The sequence below is a fragment of the Cyrtonyx montezumae genome, unplaced genomic scaffold (assembly GCF_038088225.1).
Source record: "Cyrtonyx montezumae isolate F1298 unplaced genomic scaffold, pur_monq_1.0 scaffold_9, whole genome shotgun sequence".
Lineage (NCBI taxonomy): Eukaryota > Metazoa > Chordata > Aves > Galliformes > Odontophoridae > Cyrtonyx > Cyrtonyx montezumae.
In genome coordinates, this window is record NW_027072100.1 from 11,322,233 (window position 1) to 11,344,994 (window position 22,762).

The 22,762-nt window shown below is 46.2% G+C and overlaps 1 protein-coding gene across 3 annotated transcripts in view; it reads right to left on the reverse strand.

Annotated features, from left to right (window-relative positions):
- The window catches only part of GNAS (GNAS complex locus), a 126,702-nt gene that overhangs the window by 78,694 nt on the left and 25,246 nt on the right, over positions 1–22,762 (reverse strand). Inside the window, exon 1 of one of the 3 annotated variants that reach the window (XM_065754446.1) lies at positions 2,000–2,624. The exons of 1 other annotated variant lie outside the window; for it this stretch is intronic. In XM_065754446.1, coding sequence (XP_065610518.1) covers positions 2,000–2,138 — 139 coding nt within the window. In that variant the 5' untranslated portion in view covers positions 2,139–2,624. Of the gene's footprint in view, positions 1–1,773; positions 1,826–1,999; positions 2,625–22,762 lie in introns of those variants that run through there. One more of the 3 variants, XM_065754447.1, reaches the window with a different exon arrangement.

Sequence of the window (22,762 nt, forward strand, 5' to 3'; positions counted from 1 at the left end):
CTGACTGCTGGCAGTAAGGATGCAGGGATCAGGGTCTGTCTGCAGTGCTCTGTGCAAGCAGCATGTCCCCGAACCACGGCTGTGATGCAGCGCAGTGCCCCGGCCGCACCCCTCGGGCACCCACCCCACACCCCATCACAGTGGGCAGCAACACCGAGCACCTCCGGCGGACAGAGATGGGGTCCTCCTCACAGCAGCAAATTGGTCAGGAGCAGCAATACATGCTAAATCCCTATTTCCATTACTAACAACATTTCAGATGCTACTTTAAATTATGTCCGCTAATCAAAAGCACTTCCAGCTACGATCTTGATGTTGCTAAGTCCAAAAATGGAGACTGCTGTTGCTACAAACGCACACAGCTTGGCATTGGCATACCTGGCTTCTTCGGATCAGATACAGCAGCAGTGAACCAAAACTAAGCGTGACAGCCACATTTCTGAATAAGCCTATTTCCCTAACTGGCAGCTCGTTACAGCTCTGTTCTTGCACACAACGATGCACTCATTTTAACTTCACCACCAAGGATAGTTCCGTGAGTTTCTGCCTGCGGACGGAGCGGGGCCTGCACGCAGCGGGACGGGCTGCGGGGACACCGAGCTGCGATTCTGTAGCGTTATTTGAACGTGATGTGAAAATACTGAGCCTGCTGTGCACTTCCAGAGCGCTCGCTGTTTCCATTTAATGTGTCTCACAAAGTAAAAGTAACACCGTGGAGGTGTGAGCTTCACTACTCGTACAGTAAGTTTCTGCTGCAGACTGTCCACAGCGAGCGAGGCTGCCAGCAGCTGAGCCAGCACAGCCACACGCACAGAGGACCCCACAGCCACTGCTACGCACCTGCAGAATTTTATTCGCAAACATCCAGACTATTTTTCAGTCCCCCCGAACTGCAGAAAACAAAGAGAAAAGTCCAAGGAAGGCTGTGTGTGTCATAGGAGTGACCCAGCTGGTGACGAACAGCTCTGTGCGTGCGGTGCTCAGCGGGGCAGGCCGGGCTGCTCCCTGAGAGCTGAGCTCCACACCGCACAGCTCGAAGATTTCTGCTCAACGCCGACCGACTTTACAGCTTCACAGGTGCTGCTGCAGCTCCAGCACGTTGCACATCCCGCTTTAAATGGGCACTGAAAGGCTGCCGCCGGTCGGGGCAACGCAGCGCAGCCCGATCCCCGTACGGCGCGGCCTGGCCTCCGCCGCGCCCCGCGGTGCCCTCATCGCACCTTACGTCCAATACTCCGAAACACTCGGAGTCCGCCGAGCGTTCGCTCTCCGGTCCCCGTTTCGGCCCTTCCCCTCCCGCAGCCCCCAGCCGCGGTCCGGAGCGGCGGTGCCGTACCGCACGCAGCCGGAGCGCACCTTCGCCGGATCCCGGCCCCCACGCAGCCGGGCCCCGCACCGCCCCGCACGCTCAGCCCCGAGCGCGGCCGCCCCGCTTCCCTCCGGGATCAACATCCTCTCCGCGTTCCCCCCCCCCGCCCCCCCCCAAGAATTCCCCGACTTCCTCCTTTCCTCTTCCTCCTCTCCCTCAGCCCCCGAGGGCAGCGGGCAGCGCCCCGGGCCTGCCGAGCTCCGGGCCGTGCCCCGCCGTGCCGGCCTTCCCCGCAGCGCCGTGCGCTGTTTACCTCCCGCGCTCCCCCGTCTCTCGGGCACGGCGCTCCCCGCAGCCCGGCATCCCCGCCGGCCTCCTCCCGCCGAGGCCCCGCGTCCCTCCCTCCCGGCGGGGAGCGGCTCCGTACCTGCGGCCCCCCCCACCCCTTCCACCCCCGCGCCCACCTCCCCGGCTCGGCCGAGCGCTCGGCCCCGGCGGGGCTGCAGGCCGCCCCCGGCCCCGCGGAACGGGTGGGCCCCGCGGATCCGCTTCCCCGGGCCCCACCTCTCCCGCCGGGCTCCCCGCGCCCGGGCAGGGGGCAGAGGGACGGGCGCGGCCCCTTCGCCCTCCCTCCTGCCCTCCCTTCCTCCCTCCGTCCGCCGCCGAGGACGCGGCCCCGCGGCCCCTTACCCAGCAGCAGGAGCCGGTGCGTGGCCCTATAGACCTGCTTGTCCTTCTGCAGCTGCTTCTCGATTTTCTTGTTGGCCTCCCGCTGCGCCTTCTCCTCGTTGCGCTGATCCTCCGTCTTGCTGTTCCCTAAGCAGCCCATCTTGGGGAGGGGGAGGCAGGGGACGCGGGGAGCGGGGACGGGAGGCGGCCGGGGCTGCCGGGGGGAGGGAGGGAGGGAGGGAGGCACTCTCCCGGGCTGCCTTCTTCTTCCTCCTCCTCCTCCTCCTCTACCTCCTCCTCCTCCTCCTCCCCCCCTACTCGCTGCTGTGGCGGCCGCTGCCCAGAGCCAGAGACATGGAGAGAGCCGAGCCCGGAGCCAGCCAAGGGGGGGCCGATGGCGATGACTTTGCTGCTGCTCCGCCGGGGCCTCCTCCCCGGCAGCTGCAGCTGCTTCTCCTCCCCGCCCCCCCCGCTCGGCCCCGCGCCGATCCCCTCAGCGCACCTTTCCCCGGGGGGGGGACCGCGACGGAGCGCGCTGCGGAGCGCTCGGCGGGGATCTCCGGGCCGGGCCGGGCCGGGCCGCGGCTCCTTCAGGCGGAACAGAGATCGCGCCGCACGCACGGGAAAAAATCCAGCTTCGGTGCCACCCCCCACAAAAAATAAAAATAAAAAATAATTATTAATCCTCTTTAGATCCAAAGCACGGGCTCCAGGCGCGGAAACCTCCCCGAAGCTGCGGCGGGGAGGGTCGGGAACCGTCTCCTCGTCGCCTGTCCCCGCCGCTCCCCGTCCCTCGCCGGAGCTCCGCGCCGCTCCGCCGCGCTCCTTCCTTCGCTCCCTGCGGGGCCGGGGGGTTCCGATCCAAATTCCCCCCGCTTTTTTGTTTTTTGTTTTTGTTTTTTTTTTTCCTCCTTTTCGCTGCTTATGATTTTTTCACATTAGGTTCCAGGCAGCTGAATCCTCTCGGCTTCTCCAGAAAACACAGTGGAGGGAGAAGGGGGAATATATATATCTATATATTTAAAGCCCCTTTCGCTTCTCCCCGGAGCGAACGCTGTCCCTTCACGGGAGGCTTTTTTCCCGTCTTATTTTCCTGCTCTCTCTCGCATTTCCCCTGGCTGTCTCTCTCTTTTTTTTTTTTTTTTTTTCTTCCCCCTATTGAGCCGCGCAGAGGAGGCAGAGCGGCGGGGTGGGGCGAGCGGCCCTCGCTGAACGCTGGGAGCGGAACCGCTCACATGACGGCCGCGTCAGCCCCGAGCCGCCGCCGGCGCCCTCTTCGAACCGGGCCGGGGGGGTCCGGCACACAGCCGGGCCGGGGCCGAGCCCGGAGCGGGGACACAGCCGGCTGCGCCGGGCGGTCGCTGGAGTCCGTCGGGGATCAGAGCGACCCCGAAAATATTTGCATGGGTTGGGATGGGGGGGGGGTAGAGTCGTAACATTTGGAATCGATTTTAACGGGGCGGTGCCCGGAGGCAGTTTATAATACGCTTCGGAATAATTCCCGCAGACCTCACTGCGCTGAATATTTTTGTGTGCCCTTATGCTTCAACATCTGATGATGAACTTCGGGATGTCCTCCCAGTTCTCTACAGAATCACCGTGCAGACGGTGGGCACGATGCGGGGCCCGCACCCACCCGGGGCTGCCCCGGGACACGTGCGGGACCGGGACGGGACGCGGAGCCGAGCTGGGTTGGGCACGGCACGGCACAGCTCAGGGTGCACAGTGCTCCCACCCGCGGTCTCACCACCTGCCCGCCTCCGCTTTATTTGCTAACACGGTTTTGGAAACTTCATTATATAAGTTGCACGGCAGTTTTCGTGCAGAAGCTTATCAGCTACGCTCGAAAAACTAAGATTTGCGCTTTTTCTTGCTCCCTAAAACACACAGAAGTTTCTTCCTCTACACCCGAGATTAGTGAAATGTCCCTTACATAAATTATTTATCCCCACTTGCAACATTCAATTATCCCCAACGCTATTCGCATGCACACACCTTCTTACGTCACCCCATTACTATATTTAGAGCCACCTACAGTAAAATAATTATGTGAAGAGAGCAAACAACCAGAAGGTCATGTTCAGTGTCAGCAGATGCGTCTGTTTTGGTGCTGGGAGAGGGCTGGGCCTCGAGGGAAGCAGGGACCCCCACCACCAAGCCTCAGCCTCAGGGCATTTACTGGAGTTTCACGGTGATTTCTGATTTTAAATGCTACAGCTTTGAGGAACGCAGAGCCTAAGAGATTTGGAGGCTCGCATTCACTTCTTTGAGTGTTCTACACCAAGGCAATTTTCAAAGGTCTCGGAGAAACTTGGCTCAGCATCGCCCCAGGTAACGTGAAATAAAGATTATAATAATTCCTTGTATCTGTTATGGTCTTTGTATTTACTTGTATTGTTTCCATGTAGTTACTATTAAAACCTATTTTAACTGTGACATTTACAAGATATAAAAGAATCAATACTGCAGAACTCGGACCGAAAACTATCAAACCTCCCCACTTTCTGATGGCAGCAGGTATGAAGGGAATGCAGCACTGCCAGTACCTGCCACCTCGGGCAGCGGGGACAATCTGCCCCAGCCCCAGCAGGAGAGGGGGAAGGGAGCAGCTCTTGGGCCTTCAACAGTTCACAAAGGAATACACAGACAAGATAAAAATATTGCTGGAGGTGCACAAAAGACTCAAATCTTCACAAGTGGCGAGCAGAGCTAGAGCAGGGAAAGGGGAGGCAGGAAATATGCTGAAGAACTCCCTGATTCCTGTTGTGTAGGTGCCTGCAAAGCATGGATTGCTGTCTGAGCATAAAGCAGGTCTGGCTCTGCGCAGTGGGACTCCTACAGCTGCTCCTGGTACATCTGTACTGGTGAGGGCTGAGGCTGAGCAAAGCACAAGGCAGCTGGATGAGGAAGACGAGGGAGACACACTCAGCTCATTCACAGCACTCCTATTTGCTGATAATGGGTGAAGAACTAGATCACTGTATTTCAAATGAAGTGTGAAGAGGGCTGTAAGCTGTAAAAACCAACCACCCCTCGCTCCCAAATTGTTAAACCTATTGACAGTTACAGACTTCTGAAATATATGACACGACGTAAGGCACTGATTGGCCTTTCCAAGACCTATAAATTGCTATTTTTTTTTCTGATGCAGTACTAATTAAGTAAGTACCATGTGAATAGCAAGCATACCAAAACATTAATTGTTCTCATACTTTTTGCATGTTTAAATAACATAATGCTGCAGATGAGTCTTCAGAGGAAACCATGCTTCCTATCGGAGGGAGTGGCATTAGGCTTCACCTTGTGAATCTGAGGTTCACGGTCATTGACAAGACTTCTGCTCTCAGAGGGGGAAGCGCACGCAAAGCCTGACCCCTAACTCACTGCACTGTTAAAACTCACTTCTAAAGAACCTGCAGTCTCAAGAATGGGTAAATGCAAAGAAATCACTGCATGTATGACCGCAGAGCCTGGCTGACACAAATCTGTCTGAGGACTGAAACACCAACATTTATCTAGTTGAAGATTTCACGAAAAGAATGGGGAGTTTGGTTGTGTGAAATGATGCTCTGCTGTGTCACTTCTCAAGACAGACCCAACTGGCCTAACATTCCAATTAACATCTTCTGTTCATTTTCCTATTTTAATACATTTACTTGATATTTGACAGACCGTTGCATACAGCCATTGTAACTCATCCTCCTCGTGGCAGTCTGCCTTACTGAACAGCACAAGGAACCTGAGCAGGTAGGAGGAAATTCACAAGCACTGGCTGGACAACGCATATGCAACAGTTGCTCTTGGAGCTATTTGTAAGTTCAGGTTTTGATATTTTGACACGCAACACTTGATGCCACTCCATTCCTTATTTTATTTGGGTTCATTAGTCACCCTTTGTGTTCACAGGAAATGTGGGCTCCAGATCAGGACAACCATCTTATAACACATCGCCTACTAAACCCTCCAGGGTGACAAATACCCCTATTTCCTATTGCAAACAATCCACATTTGTTGGGAAGTTGAGAGTACTGAGCACTTTGGATGCCCCAGCCTACAGAAAAGCCAATCAGCTAATTAATCTTCACAGTTGCACAGCTCCTTATGGGACCACACTGTCCAGAGCGGACACGACCTCACAAAATTTTGGCTGTGAGCTGTGGGGGTGGAGTTGTGACCAAACTAGAGCATTCATTTGGAAGGGAAGATTGAGGCTACATCACGCTTGAGCATCCCTTAGCAACCAGAGTCAAATGGCACCGCAGCTCTGGGGAGGCTGTCAGCCTGCCCTGTACTGGAACAGCATCCAGCACAGTTCCCACCACCACAGAGAGGACAACATTTCCAGCTCAAAAAGTAAAAGTGACAGCAGTGATCTAACCGTACGGTTTCCTTTGTTTCTGTTTATAGGAAACAGCTTATTTTCAGCAACGCTTTCTAATGGAAGGATAGGGAGCCCAGCTGGTCTGGGGAACACATGAAACAAATGGTTCTTACAGCAACACTTTTATCTCTGATTTACTTCAGGCTTTTTCCACCTAAAAATCCAGACTGAAGTCAGTCACCTCTTTTTCTGCAGTACCAGAATGCACCTACAAAGAGCCAGGTGGGGAAAAAAAAAACAGAAAAAATACTCTCCTATTTAAAGCTGTCAGGTGGGGGGATCAATGTACAGCAATAATCTGAAAACACAGCTGCAGCCACGCACTGAGGTACCTCCTGCACCCTCTGCCCACACTGAGAGCCTGCTCCCCACCAAGGAACACAGTTGCACCTCTTTCACTGAGCATCTGTGACCCTGCAGTGCCCCCACAACCAAGCATTTGCTGTTGCAGAATTATGTTTCTACCTTGCTTTTTTATTTAAAATATCTGTTCTTTCCCACTGTGTGATTCAATTGAAGTTCATTATCTTTGCATGGCCCTGTAAAAAATTAAGATTAAAGAGAGTGAGTTCTTTCTTTGTCTGTTAGAGCTGGTTGGTTTGGTTTTGGTGGGTTCTTTAATTAATATTTCTTTTCTGCAAAGGTTTTCCGAGGATTTAAAGTATTGGGGAAAATAAATAAATAAACAGCAAGTGAATGGTTATTAGAAAGGAGCTGAAAAAGCACCTCGGAGGATTACAGCCTTCTGCAGAAATAGCTGTGATTTTTTTTTAAGCAGCCCACGCCACTCGAGGCGTTGGGCTGCTGTCCTGAAAGCTCAGGGCTGGCAGCCCTGACACACTTCTTTCTTCCAAAAGCAGCAGTTATCTCTGGGACAGACGGACTCCTTCAGTTAAAGGACAGTTTTTAGTAGAGCACGCTGTGTATTGATACTTCTCTGCTCTGAAGTCTTAGTGCTTCCAGCTTTAGGAAAGCAGAGCTGCGGGCCTCCGCTGAATGTCAGATCTAGTGATTTCAGGGCGTTTAATCCCCAGTAAACTCAGTATTTTCATTAGTGTTGCATGAGGATTAATTAAGGCTCCGATTTAGACTTGGATCCATTTTTTCCCATCTGTCTGAGGATGGCAGCGGCGCCGTGCGATGGATCCGGCCGGCAGCTTACGCTTTCCTTAGAAGGAGGCATCTCCTCGAGCTATCAGCCCGCAAAATCCTTTGGACTCTTGGAAGAACAAAACTTGGTGATAAAAAGGGAGACAGTTTCAAAGTCTCCAAATTACCCTTTGGCCTGCTGAACAAGGAACCCTTGAGTAATCCCAAGCCTGTTTAAAGGAGAAACAAGCAAATTAAAGCCAAACAATAATCTAAAAAGGAAAAACAAAGCAAATAGATTGGAGTTGGAGTAAGAATTCAATGTGGGTTGTATTTTTTATTTTTTGCTGTTTCTTCTGCACTGACCAGAACAGAAATCACTTTAAAAAGTATTAAAAGGTAAAGAAGGTTGGAAATTAAGCCGTTATCAATCAAAGCCAGGGAGGGCAAACCAGGGTCATCAAGCAGAACGACAAGTTAGTCTGTCATATGGGAAAGAGAGAGCCTATCTGAGCACAATAAAACGAGCATTGTCAGGAAGAAATTAATGCACCACTAACGTATTCAATAATGAACAAACACAAAACATTTAAGTACAGATACTCCAAAACAAACAGAATGAAAACGAGATACTTCCCTCTCTGGCAGAGGATAAGAATGTTTCCATACAGAAATTCTAAACTTGAGAGGGGTTTTTGTTTTGTTTTTAAATAAAAACAAGCCCAAAATCTACTAATAGAATTAACTGAGACCTCCCTTTAAACCAGAGGAAAAAAAAACTCGCCTCCCTCCTTTCACTTCGAAGCTTTTTCTCAGAAACATTAAAAGAAGCTTTAAGGAACTCATGGGATTATGGAAATAAAATACTGAGTAACAGCTTTTCAACTACTCGTGTTCCTCATTTTCTTGCAGTTTTTTTCATGCTATTCCTTCACACCACTCACGCATTCTGCACCGTACTTTACAAAAAAAAAAACCCAAACAACTCTTATGCAACAAAAGTATCCGAGTGCTCTGCATAACACATATGGAATGCTGATCCCCCCCCAAAAAATAAAATCAAATTGGAACATCTCGTTTCTGAGATTTAGTTTCAATATTTGTCAACACTCACGCCCGACCTACTTCTTTAGTAAAGAATTGTTCTGTTCCAACCCTTGCTATGCTCGGGTCACCAAGCTCACAGAGGCAGCAGTAGTGGAGGCTGATATCTGCTACATCCCAGGTTCCAGCTAGCTCCTGCGGGGCAGCAAGCAGCCCCAGGCTTCCCTCCAGCATGAGGAGAGCAGGGCAGGAGGCTCCTGGCTGCCAGGGCGATGCCAGCAGCCCGCAGTGCCCAGCGCAGCTCCAGCAGCGCCATGCGCCTGGAACCGACAACGCGCTCTTCATGTTCTGGAGCGTAACAGAAGGGGAATAAGAGGATTGTTAAAACAGTTTTTGTTTAGTTGTCACGCAGGTTTTAATGCATTGTAAACATTCCTCTCCTCCTTTTTTGTTTTTGTTGTTGTTGTTTTTTAATGGAATGATATTCAGGTTTTCTAACTCAGAATGACTAGATTTTAGTGCTAGCAAACCACAGTACTTTCGATACCAGGAGCCATTAACAGAGATGATCTGCAAGGAGCAACAGGACTGTGATTTTGCTCCTCCTTCCCTGCACTGTGAAAGGCCTGAAAGCATCCTCTTTCAAAAAGGGTATTTCCCCCCTCTTTTTCTTTACACAGAAAACTTTTAAGCCTAGGTTCTAAAATTACACATAGATCACAAGTATACAATTATAGAATAGGGGTCACTTGTACCCTATTTTTCCTGGAAGAATCTGGCTGTCTGGCAAACTAACAGCATCAGTACTTCTTAAGTGCCTTGATGTTAAATTAGGGTGCCCCACATCCCCTAGGGCGGTTGCAGAATTTAGACCCTTTTCCATTGCTCCCACTAAGTCTTTCCGGTGGTTTTATCTAGATTTTAGCAACTCATACAAAACAAGCAACTGTCTGACAGCCTTTAGGTGTGTGAGGGAAGATTCTTCTTGCTGCTGCAGCTCACACACCGGCCAGGGCTGCAGCAACCAGGCAGTAGTCCGGGCTCTGGACCCAGCCCCACGAGCCCTGGTCCCAACACATTGGCTCTGCCGCAGGAAAACAGGCAGTGGAGCAGGACTCTGCTCGAGTACCCAGCCCAGGGCATATCCTCAGCTTCTGAATTAACCCTGCTCGCAGGCCTGCTCAAACATTCACAGTAGCCAACAAAAACGTCCATGGGAAAGAGATGAGCTCAGGGACTAAACAGAGGGATGAGGTCCAGAAGGGCTGACCTGGCATGAGCCATTTGATCCAGCACAGCCACCACTCTGCGCGTGACCCTGCAGAGCCACTTCCCCCTCCTGTGCCTCTTTTCCCAACTCTCTTTTATCTGCCTCTGTCACATAGGTTGTAAGCTGTTTGCTTCCGACATGTCTGCACAGAATCGAGAACCGAGGGGCCCTGGTCTCACTTTTGACCTTTAAGCCCTTCGGTTATCCATTTCATCATACAGAAATTATTCAAAAAGGAAGTGATTTTAATAGACTGCCTTCTTTTTATTAACACCTATTTTAACCCAGACATTCTCAGGAACATTAAATGAAAAAGCGGCCTCTCTTAAAACGCTGCTTTTCTTAATGAAAACGCTGAGAAAGCCTCTGGTATTCTTAGAGCCCTTCTCCCACAGGCCCTGCAGCAAGATCAGGGGAAGCCAGAACCAGCATGCTTGCTGCGAAGTATCAGACAAAGATACTTTTTATTTTGAAACTTAAGGAAAAAAAAAAAAAGAAAAAAGGCTGCACACATACACGTCTCAATTTTTCTTTGGACGCCATAAAGTACCGAGCAGGGCAGAAACCCAGCGGTGTGCTCTCCTGCAGGTCACCTCCAGGTTTGCTTTATGCTCTTTGGTGTTAAAATAATGAATTTGTTTTTCCAATGCCCCGTGCGCACACTGATGTCTGAGTAGGAGCGCCCGATCCGCTCCTCAAGCCATCGGCTCTTGGCAGTCTCATCTCTGCTGAGCAAACAGTGCACAGCTGAGACCCCACTCCTGGGACCACCGTTCCCACATCAGAGCCCTTGGGGGCTGCACCACCCCATGCCCACAGAGAGCCCCAACCCATGGGATGGTACCCGGGCTCTGCGCTGAGCAAGGCCTGCCCCCGGCCCCGGCTGCAGGCAGGGCCCTCCCTCTTCACACCCTATATATAAAACACACAGCCAGACATTTATCCTGAAACATTCTTTCTGTGAACTGCTGTTACTGAGGGATATACTGACTCCATACATGTGAACGTCAAGGAAGAGTTTGTCCAAGGAAACACTTCCAGAGGAAGTGCTGTGCAGCCACATCATTTGTTTTGTTTAAAATGATTTCAGTCTCGATAATGTCTCTCTATCAAAACTACACATGTGCTGAGCATGCACAGCGTTGTGTATCATGAGGCACACAGGAAGGGGTGGATTTAATTTATTTCTTTATAATGATTATTGTGGTGCTGTAAGGAGAATCCTGGCTGACAGCGTGAAATAAAGCCGAAGCGTTCGAAGATATCTGGGGCCTGAAGTTCTTGTGCTGCCTTTTCAAAATCCAGTCTTAAACTCTGCATTCCTAATCTCTCTTCTGTCTGCACCATTTCATGAACGGACACGTGCACTACCACAGAGCCGAGCAGTGCCCCGGAACGGTTCCCATTAACATTCATCTGAAAGAAAAATGGAATCCCAGCTTCCTGTTTTCGCTTTCCTTGAGCAAGGGACCACGCAGGGAGTTCATACAGACACAGTTCTGATGGGCAAAGGGGACAACGGCAGCTGTGACACACTGAACACACGCCCCATCAACATGAGGACTCTGTTTTATGTTGTGAACAGCATTCCGGCAGTAAGGTTGGTTGGCATTTCTTTTACATCATACTCTCCCTGGTGGACTAAAGCATCAACTCTGCTGGAGAGCCTCAGTATCCAGCTGAACGATGACGGCCACAAAGTAGAAGAACAGAACTACCACGTTCTACCAACACAGACCACCTCCCAGCTTTCAGCCTAGAAATAAGAATAATTTCTTCTCCATCCTAAGAGCTGTCTTAGCTTAGGAAAAAAAATTATAAATAAAAATTTAAAAAGAAAATGAAAGGAAAAACAAACAAGAATGGGATTCAGACTCTATGAAAGGGACTTCACCAATCCACACTGGGCAATCCAGTAGCTGGGAACACATAGCCATGATGGCTCAATCTAAAATACACAAGCTACAGAATCAAACTGTGCAGCAAAGACACGAGAGAATGATATCATTCCTGAAAACTATACTCTAAAACAGATTTTAGCATACAAAGTGACAAAGAGAACAAATTTCCTTGTTGAAGCCTTGCTTGCTTGAGATGAACAAAGGAACTCTCTCAGTTTCAGCTCTCTGGCAAAGGAAGTATTATTTTATGAAATGAAGAATGTGAAGTGTTGAAGCAGTACTCTCACTATCTAAGAGAATGGATTGCAGGATCTCACTGCCCAAGGAGTGTTCTTCTCTAAAGAAACATCAGTTGGAAACCTGCAATGACTCAGTGAGAGGTGGTAGAAGTACATATATTCACTGTCTGGATCCCAACATACAAAACTGGTCTGCATGCAGACAGGAAGATGGGGCAAGACATGACAGTAATAACCTACCATGACTTGAGACCTCCTGCCCTAGTAACAATTATGTAATTGTTATGGTCTCCTAATACCTGAATAAGAAATCTTTTCACTGCATCAAGTTCTCATGTCTGGACAGATATGCATTGCAAATGAATCATCTCTGACTAGCTTTGAAGACCCGAGCTGAAGTGCACTCCATCATGTAAGCCACATATCTGGGCACATCAACACTTATGGCCCAGTTTTCTGGAGACAGCTCTTTAGGTACATTACCCCAGGGTATACTGTCTGTGAGAAACTCTGGTTTTCCAGTAGTATCCTTAAAGGATTACAAAATAAAGCAATATTGATTTAGCAAAGGAACCTCTTAATTATAAATAAATTTAAAACAAAACAAAACAAAACAAAAAAAACGCCCTACCCCCTCCTAAACAGCAATGACAAAAGAGAAAAAAAAAATCGATGTAAGCAAGAAAAAAAATACATAGAAAGAAACCAAACAAGCTCGAATTCACCTCTTGTCCTGACGTTACCTCTCCTAGCAGCCATGAGTATGGCTCTGCTCTCTCTAGGACATTTTGGTTCACTGTGAGAGCATCTCTCCTTACATAATTTGAACCACCCTTCTGCCCCTTTGCTTTGGTTTCAACAGTTCTCAGATTTGTTCCTATTCCCAAATCGCTCATCAAGTTCTTTGCAAAATGGTCACTGTCTCACAAAACTCTGCTGCTTGGTTTTTTCAATGATTCCCAGCTTTTTTTATCTGTCCTCTTGGAGGTGCCCCTCTCCTTGTCAAGGACATGGCGCATCTATGTTAATCCAGCACAGAGGTTATAGCACAGGATGCATTCAGGGAAGGTGTTCTCAAAAACTGTGTTTGCTAAACCACACTTTGATTCACATATGCCCCCAAACAATCATACATTAGCAATTATAATGATCTTTAATTAAAAAAAAATGCTGCTGTTCTTACAGATAAGAATCTATAGAAATACTTGTATAGGTGCCATGAAAGTCTGTTTTTCCAACTATGCTTCAGTGAGGGAATATTTAAATACCTTACCTACATTGCTTGAATACTACTCTACAATGAACCTCTTTGAAGGTTTCTTATTAAAAAAGCTTTAAAAATTAAGCAGTTTGAATTATTTTTCTATGAACCACATAATCTTCTTAAGTAGTAAAAAGTTAACTTTAGCTCAAGTCATTCCACTTGGAAAAATATGATAAAAAAGCAGTAGATTCACATGTCTTGCCTTACATTTTCTCTAAATGTAACGTCTAATCCCTGATTGTTGTCATTTTTCATGGTAAAACTTTCTGAGTGTTTATAGCCAGCAAAATCTGGCTTTTATACTGGAAAGTCTGTTATATAAATGTAATTTTCATTTATATCCTCACTTACAACAAAGTCATTAGTGCAGCTGATTCCTCAGAAATCGCATATTTTAGCAACTCTTCCTAGCTCTGGTACTGCAGAACATAAACATGTCTAACACGCAGCACAGGAATTTCTTACCTTGGAGATGCTTCCTTTTTTTAAAACCAGAGGTAGCAGCCACATTTACACACCACTCTTGTTTTAAGTATCAACTGTCACAAAGCTGTGTTACTCCCAGAGAGCCACAATCACCCAACTACATTTTTTAGTTGCATGCAAGTGATTTTGTATAGCATAGTTATCAAAAGCTTGGTACAGACGGACAGAGAAATGATGTTGGGTTGTGGCTTGGATGCTAAGGTCATATAAGACTGGAATTTGGGTTTAGATTCCATAGCACTAAAACTGCACTTCAGAGATTCCATCTCTGTTGAAACCAGACCCAGCAAAATCTCCTCTTCTGGTTTTTAATCCTACTCAAACCCAAATATTGGAAACAGCTTAAGATCTATGAACTAACAGATCTGGCCCCTTGCCACATGCTGTATTAAGATGCCATATTTAGGTTCTCACTCCCTAACGCTCAGGCATTTAACGTGCTACCTCCAACCCTTTCATCCACACCCAGCATGCTACTAACCAACGTGGCTTTGTCCATTTTCTTTCTTCCACTTCTGTTAGCTGTTTTGAATACAATTAACGTGGCTAGCCCATGGCACTGGGAAAAGTGACTGTTAACTTGTGCTCCCTCTACTGTCAGATTTGCTTTGCAGCAATAGCATAAAGAAATTGCAATTTCTTGTTGGAAGTAAGGTCCATGTTTTACTCTAGTGTTAAAGGTTACATTTATGAAGATGCATACTTAGAAAATAAGTTTCTAGATATCACCTACTCAGAAAGGACTTTATATATTACAGCCATGTTGTCTTCATTTCCAGCCACCCTCCAGCCTGAAATAAAGTAATGCGAAGCAGCTACAATAGTTAGGATAAAATACTTTAGAACTGCCACGCAGCCCCAACACCCATCAAAATCAATGTAAGCCACAAGTGCATCCCACTTTTCAAAGCTCAGGCCCTTTAACCTGTGGTTATTAGGCAGGACAAGTCCTCATCAAGAGAACAGGAGGCTGAATTCCAACTTCTGACCCAAGGATTAGAGCTGTGCTTAGACCTGCAGCTTTTGCTTGACTTGACTCCTCACTCCTGAGCTGGCATGGAAAAAGCATCTTCATGTTTTACACTGGCAGTACATCTGGAAGGTGGGGAGAGGAGGAGGAGCAGCAGCAGATTTGGTGACCATTCAGTGGTGAATCGTTTCCATGAATAACACAGATGTTTTCCACTACTTTTTGCAAGGCAGAGCAGAGTGAAGCACCCTCTATATTCTTAAAGGGTCTTTTGTCTCTTGCACGTAAAACAAAGAGGCAGTGGACTTAAGTGAGACTCCTTGAAGAGGGAGGGACTAAAGCACACAAATGGATGGGACAGCTGAACACCATCCAGCCTTGATTTCTGGCCATTCCTCGTGAAAACTGGGCAGGCAAACTTGTAAAGATTACTTGCAGCTTGCCTGTGATGTGGCTCTTGATACTTTCACCAAACCCCCCGTCCCTGGGAAGCAGCCTGTTGCAGAACTCCTGTGCAGAGAGGTTAGATTCCAGCTGATGCCAGAGGTAACTGCTACGTGGCTGAGAATAATTCCGTAATTCGGCTGAGAATTACTTTTTCAGGGCTAAGAGTTTGGAGAGGGGTTGTGGGCACCCAATGACCTAAGCAATGCTCTAGAACCCTGAAGGGAACGGAGCTCTTTGTCTCTCTGCTTGCTGGAGCACTCAGTGCCCACAGGCTGGGTGCTAAATCCATCCAATCCATCCCATGGGTGAATCAGCAGCAAAGAATATTTACCACTATTTAATAACGCCGAGGTTTACAGATTTGACTAGTGCACACTTGTGACTCATCAGAAAAGACACCGAGTAGCACTGCGATTTAAAAATTAAATTTTAAGGTTTTTTTTTATTTTAAGGAAATATTTTTTGCCTTCTAATATCACTTTTAAAAGAGAAGAATGTGAGAAGAAAAAGAATGCAGCAGAAGACACCTCCATGCTCTTTAGAAGTGACAATCCTGGTTGACTACTTTCAGAAACGTTTCAGAAATGTTTAGCATACTATGAATGAACTTAGAGGTTCTCATTGGATTCTGTCTAAACTGCACATAGAAATAAATTCTAATAAAAAATAAGCTTTTAAGTCTTTGTTTACATTGGCAATTAAACTGGCTGAGTATAAAAGCCAATGGCACAACTGACTACCTTACCTATATTACAACCGTTACACTAAATTGGTATTTTAGAATTTATGTCCTTAAATAGACTTTCTCACAGGGCTTAAAAAAGAAAAAAGTTTCCTGTTTTCTTACTGCATTTAATTATAAAGAATTAATTTTACTTTTCCTTAAACAAAGATCCTAAAAATTGAACCTCGAGAGTACGGAGAAGATCACAGAAACCCAGCTTGAAGATTTTAATACATGGAAATTGTTGAATGGATAATCACAAACTTCTATATTAAAAAAAATCACATTAACCTATTAGTATGATGGGTACGTTTAGCCCTTAGACATAGAATGCATGGCTGCATATTTCCCAGGATGGAAAACTTCTGCAAGTAAAACTCAAATAATACATAAATCCCAGTTCATTGATTAATCATGCCTGCTACATCCTTCTGCCTGGTTTCAGATACAGAAAGTTACTAACATTCACCTTCTTCTACCTCCTTGAACACTGTGAGTGCTGGGGCAAATTCACACAAACTGGATTTTGATCACCGACACTCAGTGTTGACCAGCAGCTTCCGTCCTGGTGGTAGTGACACTCACACGTGCACCGAGCCTGGCAGCATCAGAAGCATGAAATGGAAACCGGTGCTTTTAAAGAAATTGTTGGGTATTACCTTCCTTCAGTTTCCAGAGCTTCTAAGCGAGTGAACTACAAAGCCAGTGGCATTCTACTGGAGAACATTGATGAAGCTGAAGAATTTTAATCAGAAGTCAGTTGTGGATTCCGTTTCAGTCTGGTACATTTGAAGGTATTCGGAGTTTTGAGAACTAAGTTCAGCTTGTCAAACAAGCCCTTTTTTTCTGCTTATTTCTTCTGTTCTGAGTGACAGGACTTCATACACATATTGGGAAGGAATCAGATTAAGCTGATATTCAGATGGGGAAAGAAATACAAAAGCACTTAAAGGTGAGATTTAAGAGGTATTTTGGTATCTGAAGTCCCAGGCAGAACTGTGTGGTGGATTTCTTTGTTTTACCCACCACAACACTTCCAAAAGAATCCTATCCGAAATTTCACTGCATTTTTATGCATCTAAATGCCTCTAAAATACTCACTGTACTCTGTCCAACTCAGAATCTACGCTTTATCTTTTAAAGACAACACAGGTGGTTTGGGATCATAAAAGCAATCGGAGCAGCAGCTGATGCAGGACCCCATTCGTGCTCCCGCAGCGCAGTGCCCATCAGCTGCTCAGGGCTGCCCGAGTCCCCACGATGCTTTCCAGAGCTGCATGCAGGGCTCCTCTCTGCACAGATCTGAAGGAGGAAGGTTTATGACCTCTCCTTTCGCTGTTTGCATATTTGAAACATGCACCCACAAACAGATACTTGGGAAGATACTTCTTTGGGAAGTTTATGCGCTACAAGGGCACAGCATGAATGCACAGAAATACTAATGCTCTCTATTTAACAAATCTGAACAGAAAAAAAAAGCACCTGCCAGCAGGCACAGAAGTTTTGTTGTCATTTCGTAGTACTATTTCTTAACAGTTACAATTGCAATTGACAGTCTGTTGTTTATTCAGTTTTTTACTTCCTTTTTCTAGAGCTAACATTGATTAAAATCCCTCTGCACAAAAAGCAGTGCCTTCCTTCCCTTACACGACCACTGCAAATCTTCTAACAGACGTAGTTCAGAATACAACTTTAGAGGCATGCATGTTTTGCATTTGCTAGAGCATGATTCTCACAAATGTGAGTCGATATACCCAAAACCACAGAGTCCATCCAGAGGGGATCCAGCATTCCCTGAGCACCCAGGGAGCAGACAGCACGGTTCACACCCAGGCTAAACCGCTGTATGTAACCCCACTGAAATCTGCTTTATCTACAAGTGGTCTTCTGTTGCAGCTATCATCTCTTTCAGAAAGTGGTGATTTTTTTTTTCCTTTCTGTAGCTCTTATTTTCAGATTAAAAGATTCCCCATTAATTACAGGACCCGTGAGCATTCGCTGCAAATCAAATCAGCCCTTGCAACACCCAGCCAAAATCCCCCAAACTGCTCTGAACTTTCTCTTCCTTTCTGCCTGCTGACTATCTTTTGCAAAGCTGCCATCATCTGCTTTCTTGCAAATTCATGCTTTTCAGGGGCTTCTTGTTTCTGCGGCCTTCTCAGATTACAATTTCTTTTGTGTTAATTAAGCTGAAAAATTGAAAGAATGTCGCTGACTCTACAAAGAGCACAAAACAGGCTTGCTTGAAAAGCTAAAAATAGATTGCTCTGTTCAGAAGACAGACTACTCAGTCTTCAAACTATTTGTACAATGTGAATTAATTGCAGATGGCCAATTCATTTATTTAGACCTCTGTGACAGAAAAGAAAGTGCTACTGTGACCGAGTACGTGCACAGAGCTCCCTTCAGGTAGTTGGATCTGATCAAAAAAATATACCAGCTCCTTTTTTTTCTTCCAGAAATCAATTTGTCCAAACGTTATGTGATCCGATTCCCTCTCTCCAGTTTCACGGTCTCACCCTGCAGCTATTATTTAAGACATGGCACTGATGTGCACAAACTGAAAGTTATGACGGTCAGCAATCGTTTACTTAGAGCACTCACAGTGCATGCTGCAAAGCAGTGACATCCCTGAGATTAAAAATGTATTTTATAGTGATATACACGTTGCAGTAAAGGCCACCCTGACTATCTGAGCTATTTGAAATTAATGCTGTTTTTCTTTTTGATCCCATTTGTTTTAAGTAGTATTTTAATTGTCCTTTATTTCCTCCTTTCTCCTCAAAAGTAAAAGAAAATTGAATTTTAAAAGAAATTATTGGTTTAATGGGAGAGAATTCAGGAAAATCTAAATGGAAGCTGATGCTCTATCCTGGCTTTTATTGTTAAATAAATGGGAGGTTTCCAAAAATACCACATTAGACGGGCTGTATAAACTGTAGCTGTGAAATAAAAATATCATTGAACGAGATAAACTGTTTGGGAAACAGAATGATCTGTACTAGGACTTTACAGCAGATCCTGAACAGTGTGAGGCCTCTTTTGTGCTAGAAAACTAGAAACTTTGTCATTTGGGAGCCTAAATAATGCCAAGAAAAAGAAACTAAATATTAAAGTCCCTTTCCTCCAACTCGTGTCTTTCCTTTGCAATTTTACTACTTTGCAGTCTCTACATCCTTGTTTGCAATCCCACTGGCTTAAAAAATGTGAAAAAGTTGATCCATGCAGGGTCTGAGCTAACAGGGCTGCAGGAAAACCTCTCAAGAAGCTTCAGGTGGTATGATATGATACTGAGCACATTGATACCATCACAGATATCACATTTTTCTGCTGCTTCTTTTTAAATAACAAAATGTTCCTCTCTGCATTTTGAAGTATTGATATCGCATCTTGAAGTCTTTATTTAAAGATTGGTCTTTTTAAAGGCATCCAAGCTTAAGCCAGAGTTACAGCTTGATGCAGAAATGAATTAAATCTTCTGACTAGACAAGTGATGGTAATCTGGAGTTAAAGTACCACTCTTCTCCACTGTTTACGCTCCTTCTGAAATGCTTCGTATAAAGTACTCTGGCTTATCAGTTATGACAGATTTAGTAGGGGCCAGACCATCCCTACCCTACATTTTAAGCTATATTCCTTCGCAGCAACTTCATTTGAGCTCTCATCAAGGTCAAGCGAAACAACTCATTTTCAAGCAATATAAAATGAACTACGCAGTCAGACTGCAGCTTAGATGCATCTTCCTTCTGTTATCATGAACTACAAAAAGTTTAAACAGAGCTACAAGTTTCCTAGCAAGAAACAAACCCTTTACCAAGGCAAGAATCTTCACAGGATGCCCCATAAAGATGAACTCCATCCTGTTCGTTATGTGCATTTCCTGGAAATGCAGGTGACACCTGAGGTGGAACAGACGACAATAAAGCTGCTGGATAGCAAAGGTCACTGCCTTCAGCTCCATCCCCAGCAAGGCTGAGCCACTGGGTCGGTTCAATCCAGGTGAAGAATTACTGAGGGCTGGGGAGGGGGCTGGTCAGGCTGCTTTATGCACATGCAGTGAAGTTACACGTGCCTTAAGCCCACGCAGGATTTACAGCACAGCTCACTCACCCTCATGGAGGTCCACAATGCCCTCAAACTGAAAGCTTTTGCTTTCAGCCCCAACGTAAACTGAAGGCCTGGCCCTCAGTGAGGGCATGCCACAGGCAGCATGTGCCAAGCTTTTCTGCCTATGAACTTGCCTAGACAGAAAGTAATCTTGGTTGAAAAACAAAGTTCTTTGACCACATGTGTAGAAGAGGAATTGGCTTTTTGAGGCGTGCAGTAAGGAAAATGGTACTGGGGAAGCAGCATCACACTGCAGCAGCCTCCACCCACCAGCCTTGTCCTCATAGCAAGATGCTCCTCCATACAGCAACCTAGCATCACCAATTGCTTATTCTTTTAAAATGATCAGAAAACACTGAACTACCCATTCACAAGCACTGGTTCAATTACTTTCACTAAATTAAAGAAATTAATGGACAATAGATTGAAAAATAATTAAACTGAACAGACTGCTGCTTTTGGGAATGGCACTACCCCAGCAGCCAGTGCTCAAAGAGTCTTTGCAACCTCAGCAGGGTATCAGTGACCACTTTCTGCCTTCATACTTCTCTTGCTGCATCCCACTGAGATTACCTGTTGGGTGACAAGGTGACAGAGCAGGGCTGTGGCCTGGCAGGTGCCACCCATGCCCCAAGGAATGAAGCTGGCAGTGGAAGCTGCAGACTCAGCTCCTGACATCGCCGCCACGTCCCCTGCGGCCTCTGGTGCTTGTGATAAATCCCAAACACAGCATAGGAAAGCTGTAGTCTAAAAAGTGGGCAGAAAACAACAGGAGTCTGTGCAAGCACTTGAAAATGAAGAGCAACAAAGTGCTCTCTCTCTCTCTTTTTTTTTTTTAAATCCCACTGTGGATTTTCTTTTTTTATTTATAAACTGCGGTGAGGCAGACTGTAGGGATCGTGTCCTCACACAGGCACATGCTACCTTCTCTCAAAAGAGAAACATCTTTGTTTACTTAAACTATTTTTGTTAGACCTAGTTTTTTGGCTGGTTCTGAAGAATTTTGCCTTGCTTGCTAAGTAAACACCAACATCTTTGGCAGAAGCACCGCCTCCAGGAGCACACAGTATCTTGGTAGACCTCACGAAGATGATCTGTATGTATATGCTCAGTCCTCACTGAGATGAATCACATCAGCCGAGGTCCTTCTAATAAATAAAATGCTTTCAAACATTTTCTGCTAAAGATCTTTAAAACGCTAGTGATACAGAAATCCATACAGAACATTTGCCTTCCCTAAGCATGTGAAAAAACAGGCTTGCTGAACCCTGGGCTTTTCAGCACCCGGAGAGTGAGCACGGACACCTGCAGCACAGCTCCTGCTGTCCTCCCATGGCCACAAGCCTCTCTGCCCTCCAAGTGCTATTTTTCATTTAGAAGGCAAATGGATTCTTTGTTTTTTTATTTTCCTTTCCAACTGCCTTTGGAGAGAATCATTGCCTCTGATGAGAAAAAATAGATTTCCCTTAAGAAAAGGGGAAAGCCACGTAGACAAGTATCCAGCTCATCAACACCACACCAAACACAACCCCATTCCCTGGGTAGTACCTGTTCTGCCAGCAGCTTTGTAGTGGCAATGGACACATCTATACCGCTTGGTTTACATCACCCGCTGCAGGCCACGTACTCCTTCAGGGACTGAGCCTCCAAACAAGGCTCACACACCACATGGACACACAGCACTGTGTCCTATCAGCACTGTGTCGAGGACAGGAGGACACCAGGTATAACCCAGGACACGTATGAAAAGCAGGGCTACAGCACAGGCTGACCACCAGAGCAGTAGGTCAGAAGCTGGTGCACTCAGTGCTTTCCAAGCCTGTGTTATTTGCAAATCCTCAAGTAGAACAGACACAACACCCCAGACGCAGCTGGGAGGATGTTTTCTAGAGACAGAGATGGCCATAACACAATTAACCGAAGCACTGGTCCACTGGGTGATTCCACTTTGGGTGCACGTGACTTATTGAAGACCTTTCTAAGGGAGTTGAAATTCCAAGACAATGCACAAAATGCAGGAAAAGGCAAACAAAATACCAGCCACCTCCAAACAAGCTGTGTTCCTGCCACTAAACACCCAAGAGATGAACCACTCTGTCCCTGTTGTAGAAAAAGAAGTGCAAGAAAGCAAGGAAAGCAAATGAATTGTTGAAAATATCATTCTACAGGCTAAAAGAAACTAACAGCAAGACAGTCCATTTCAACAGTGCTTTTCCATCTTTACCCAAATGCATAAAATGTTAGGCTAGCAGAAATTCTAGTACAGCTTCTATCATTTTCACTGTAAGTTCTTTACTAACTTTTAAACTCAGAGCGGTGTTAGAACACAGCATCTCCAGCTGACACAAAGAAGAGGAAAAGTGTCAGCATAGCTCTGAACAGATTCATCCCTCCTCCACTGGCCCACGCTGGTTTACTGGAGCATCTCAGACTTCTGAAGAAGGCTGAAGTCAGAGAGCTTATGCCAGTCCTTGTCTATCAACAGCCCCTACCCTAAACTTGTCTCTCTGGATATAATCAGAGCTCAAGGAGTAGCCTGCCTTTTAAACCATGAGGACAGAGATCAGCTTCCGATACTAAAAGATCTAAAAAAGGAGATAAACCTCTCAGACAAACCACACGATTTCTTAAGTACAGAAAATGAGATATGCTCCTGTTACTCAGGGTAACTGAGGATTTGCAGAATTCCTGTGTTCATAGGTTGCTCTCTTGTCATTTCATCATTAGGTAACTAGGAAAGGAGCAGTTTGTCCCATTTTGAGGAAAAAAACAACAATAAAAAACATCAACATAGCTAAACTAAAACAAATTCATCGTCCTGTTGATCTTTAAATAACTCTATACACTGTTATGCTTTGAAAA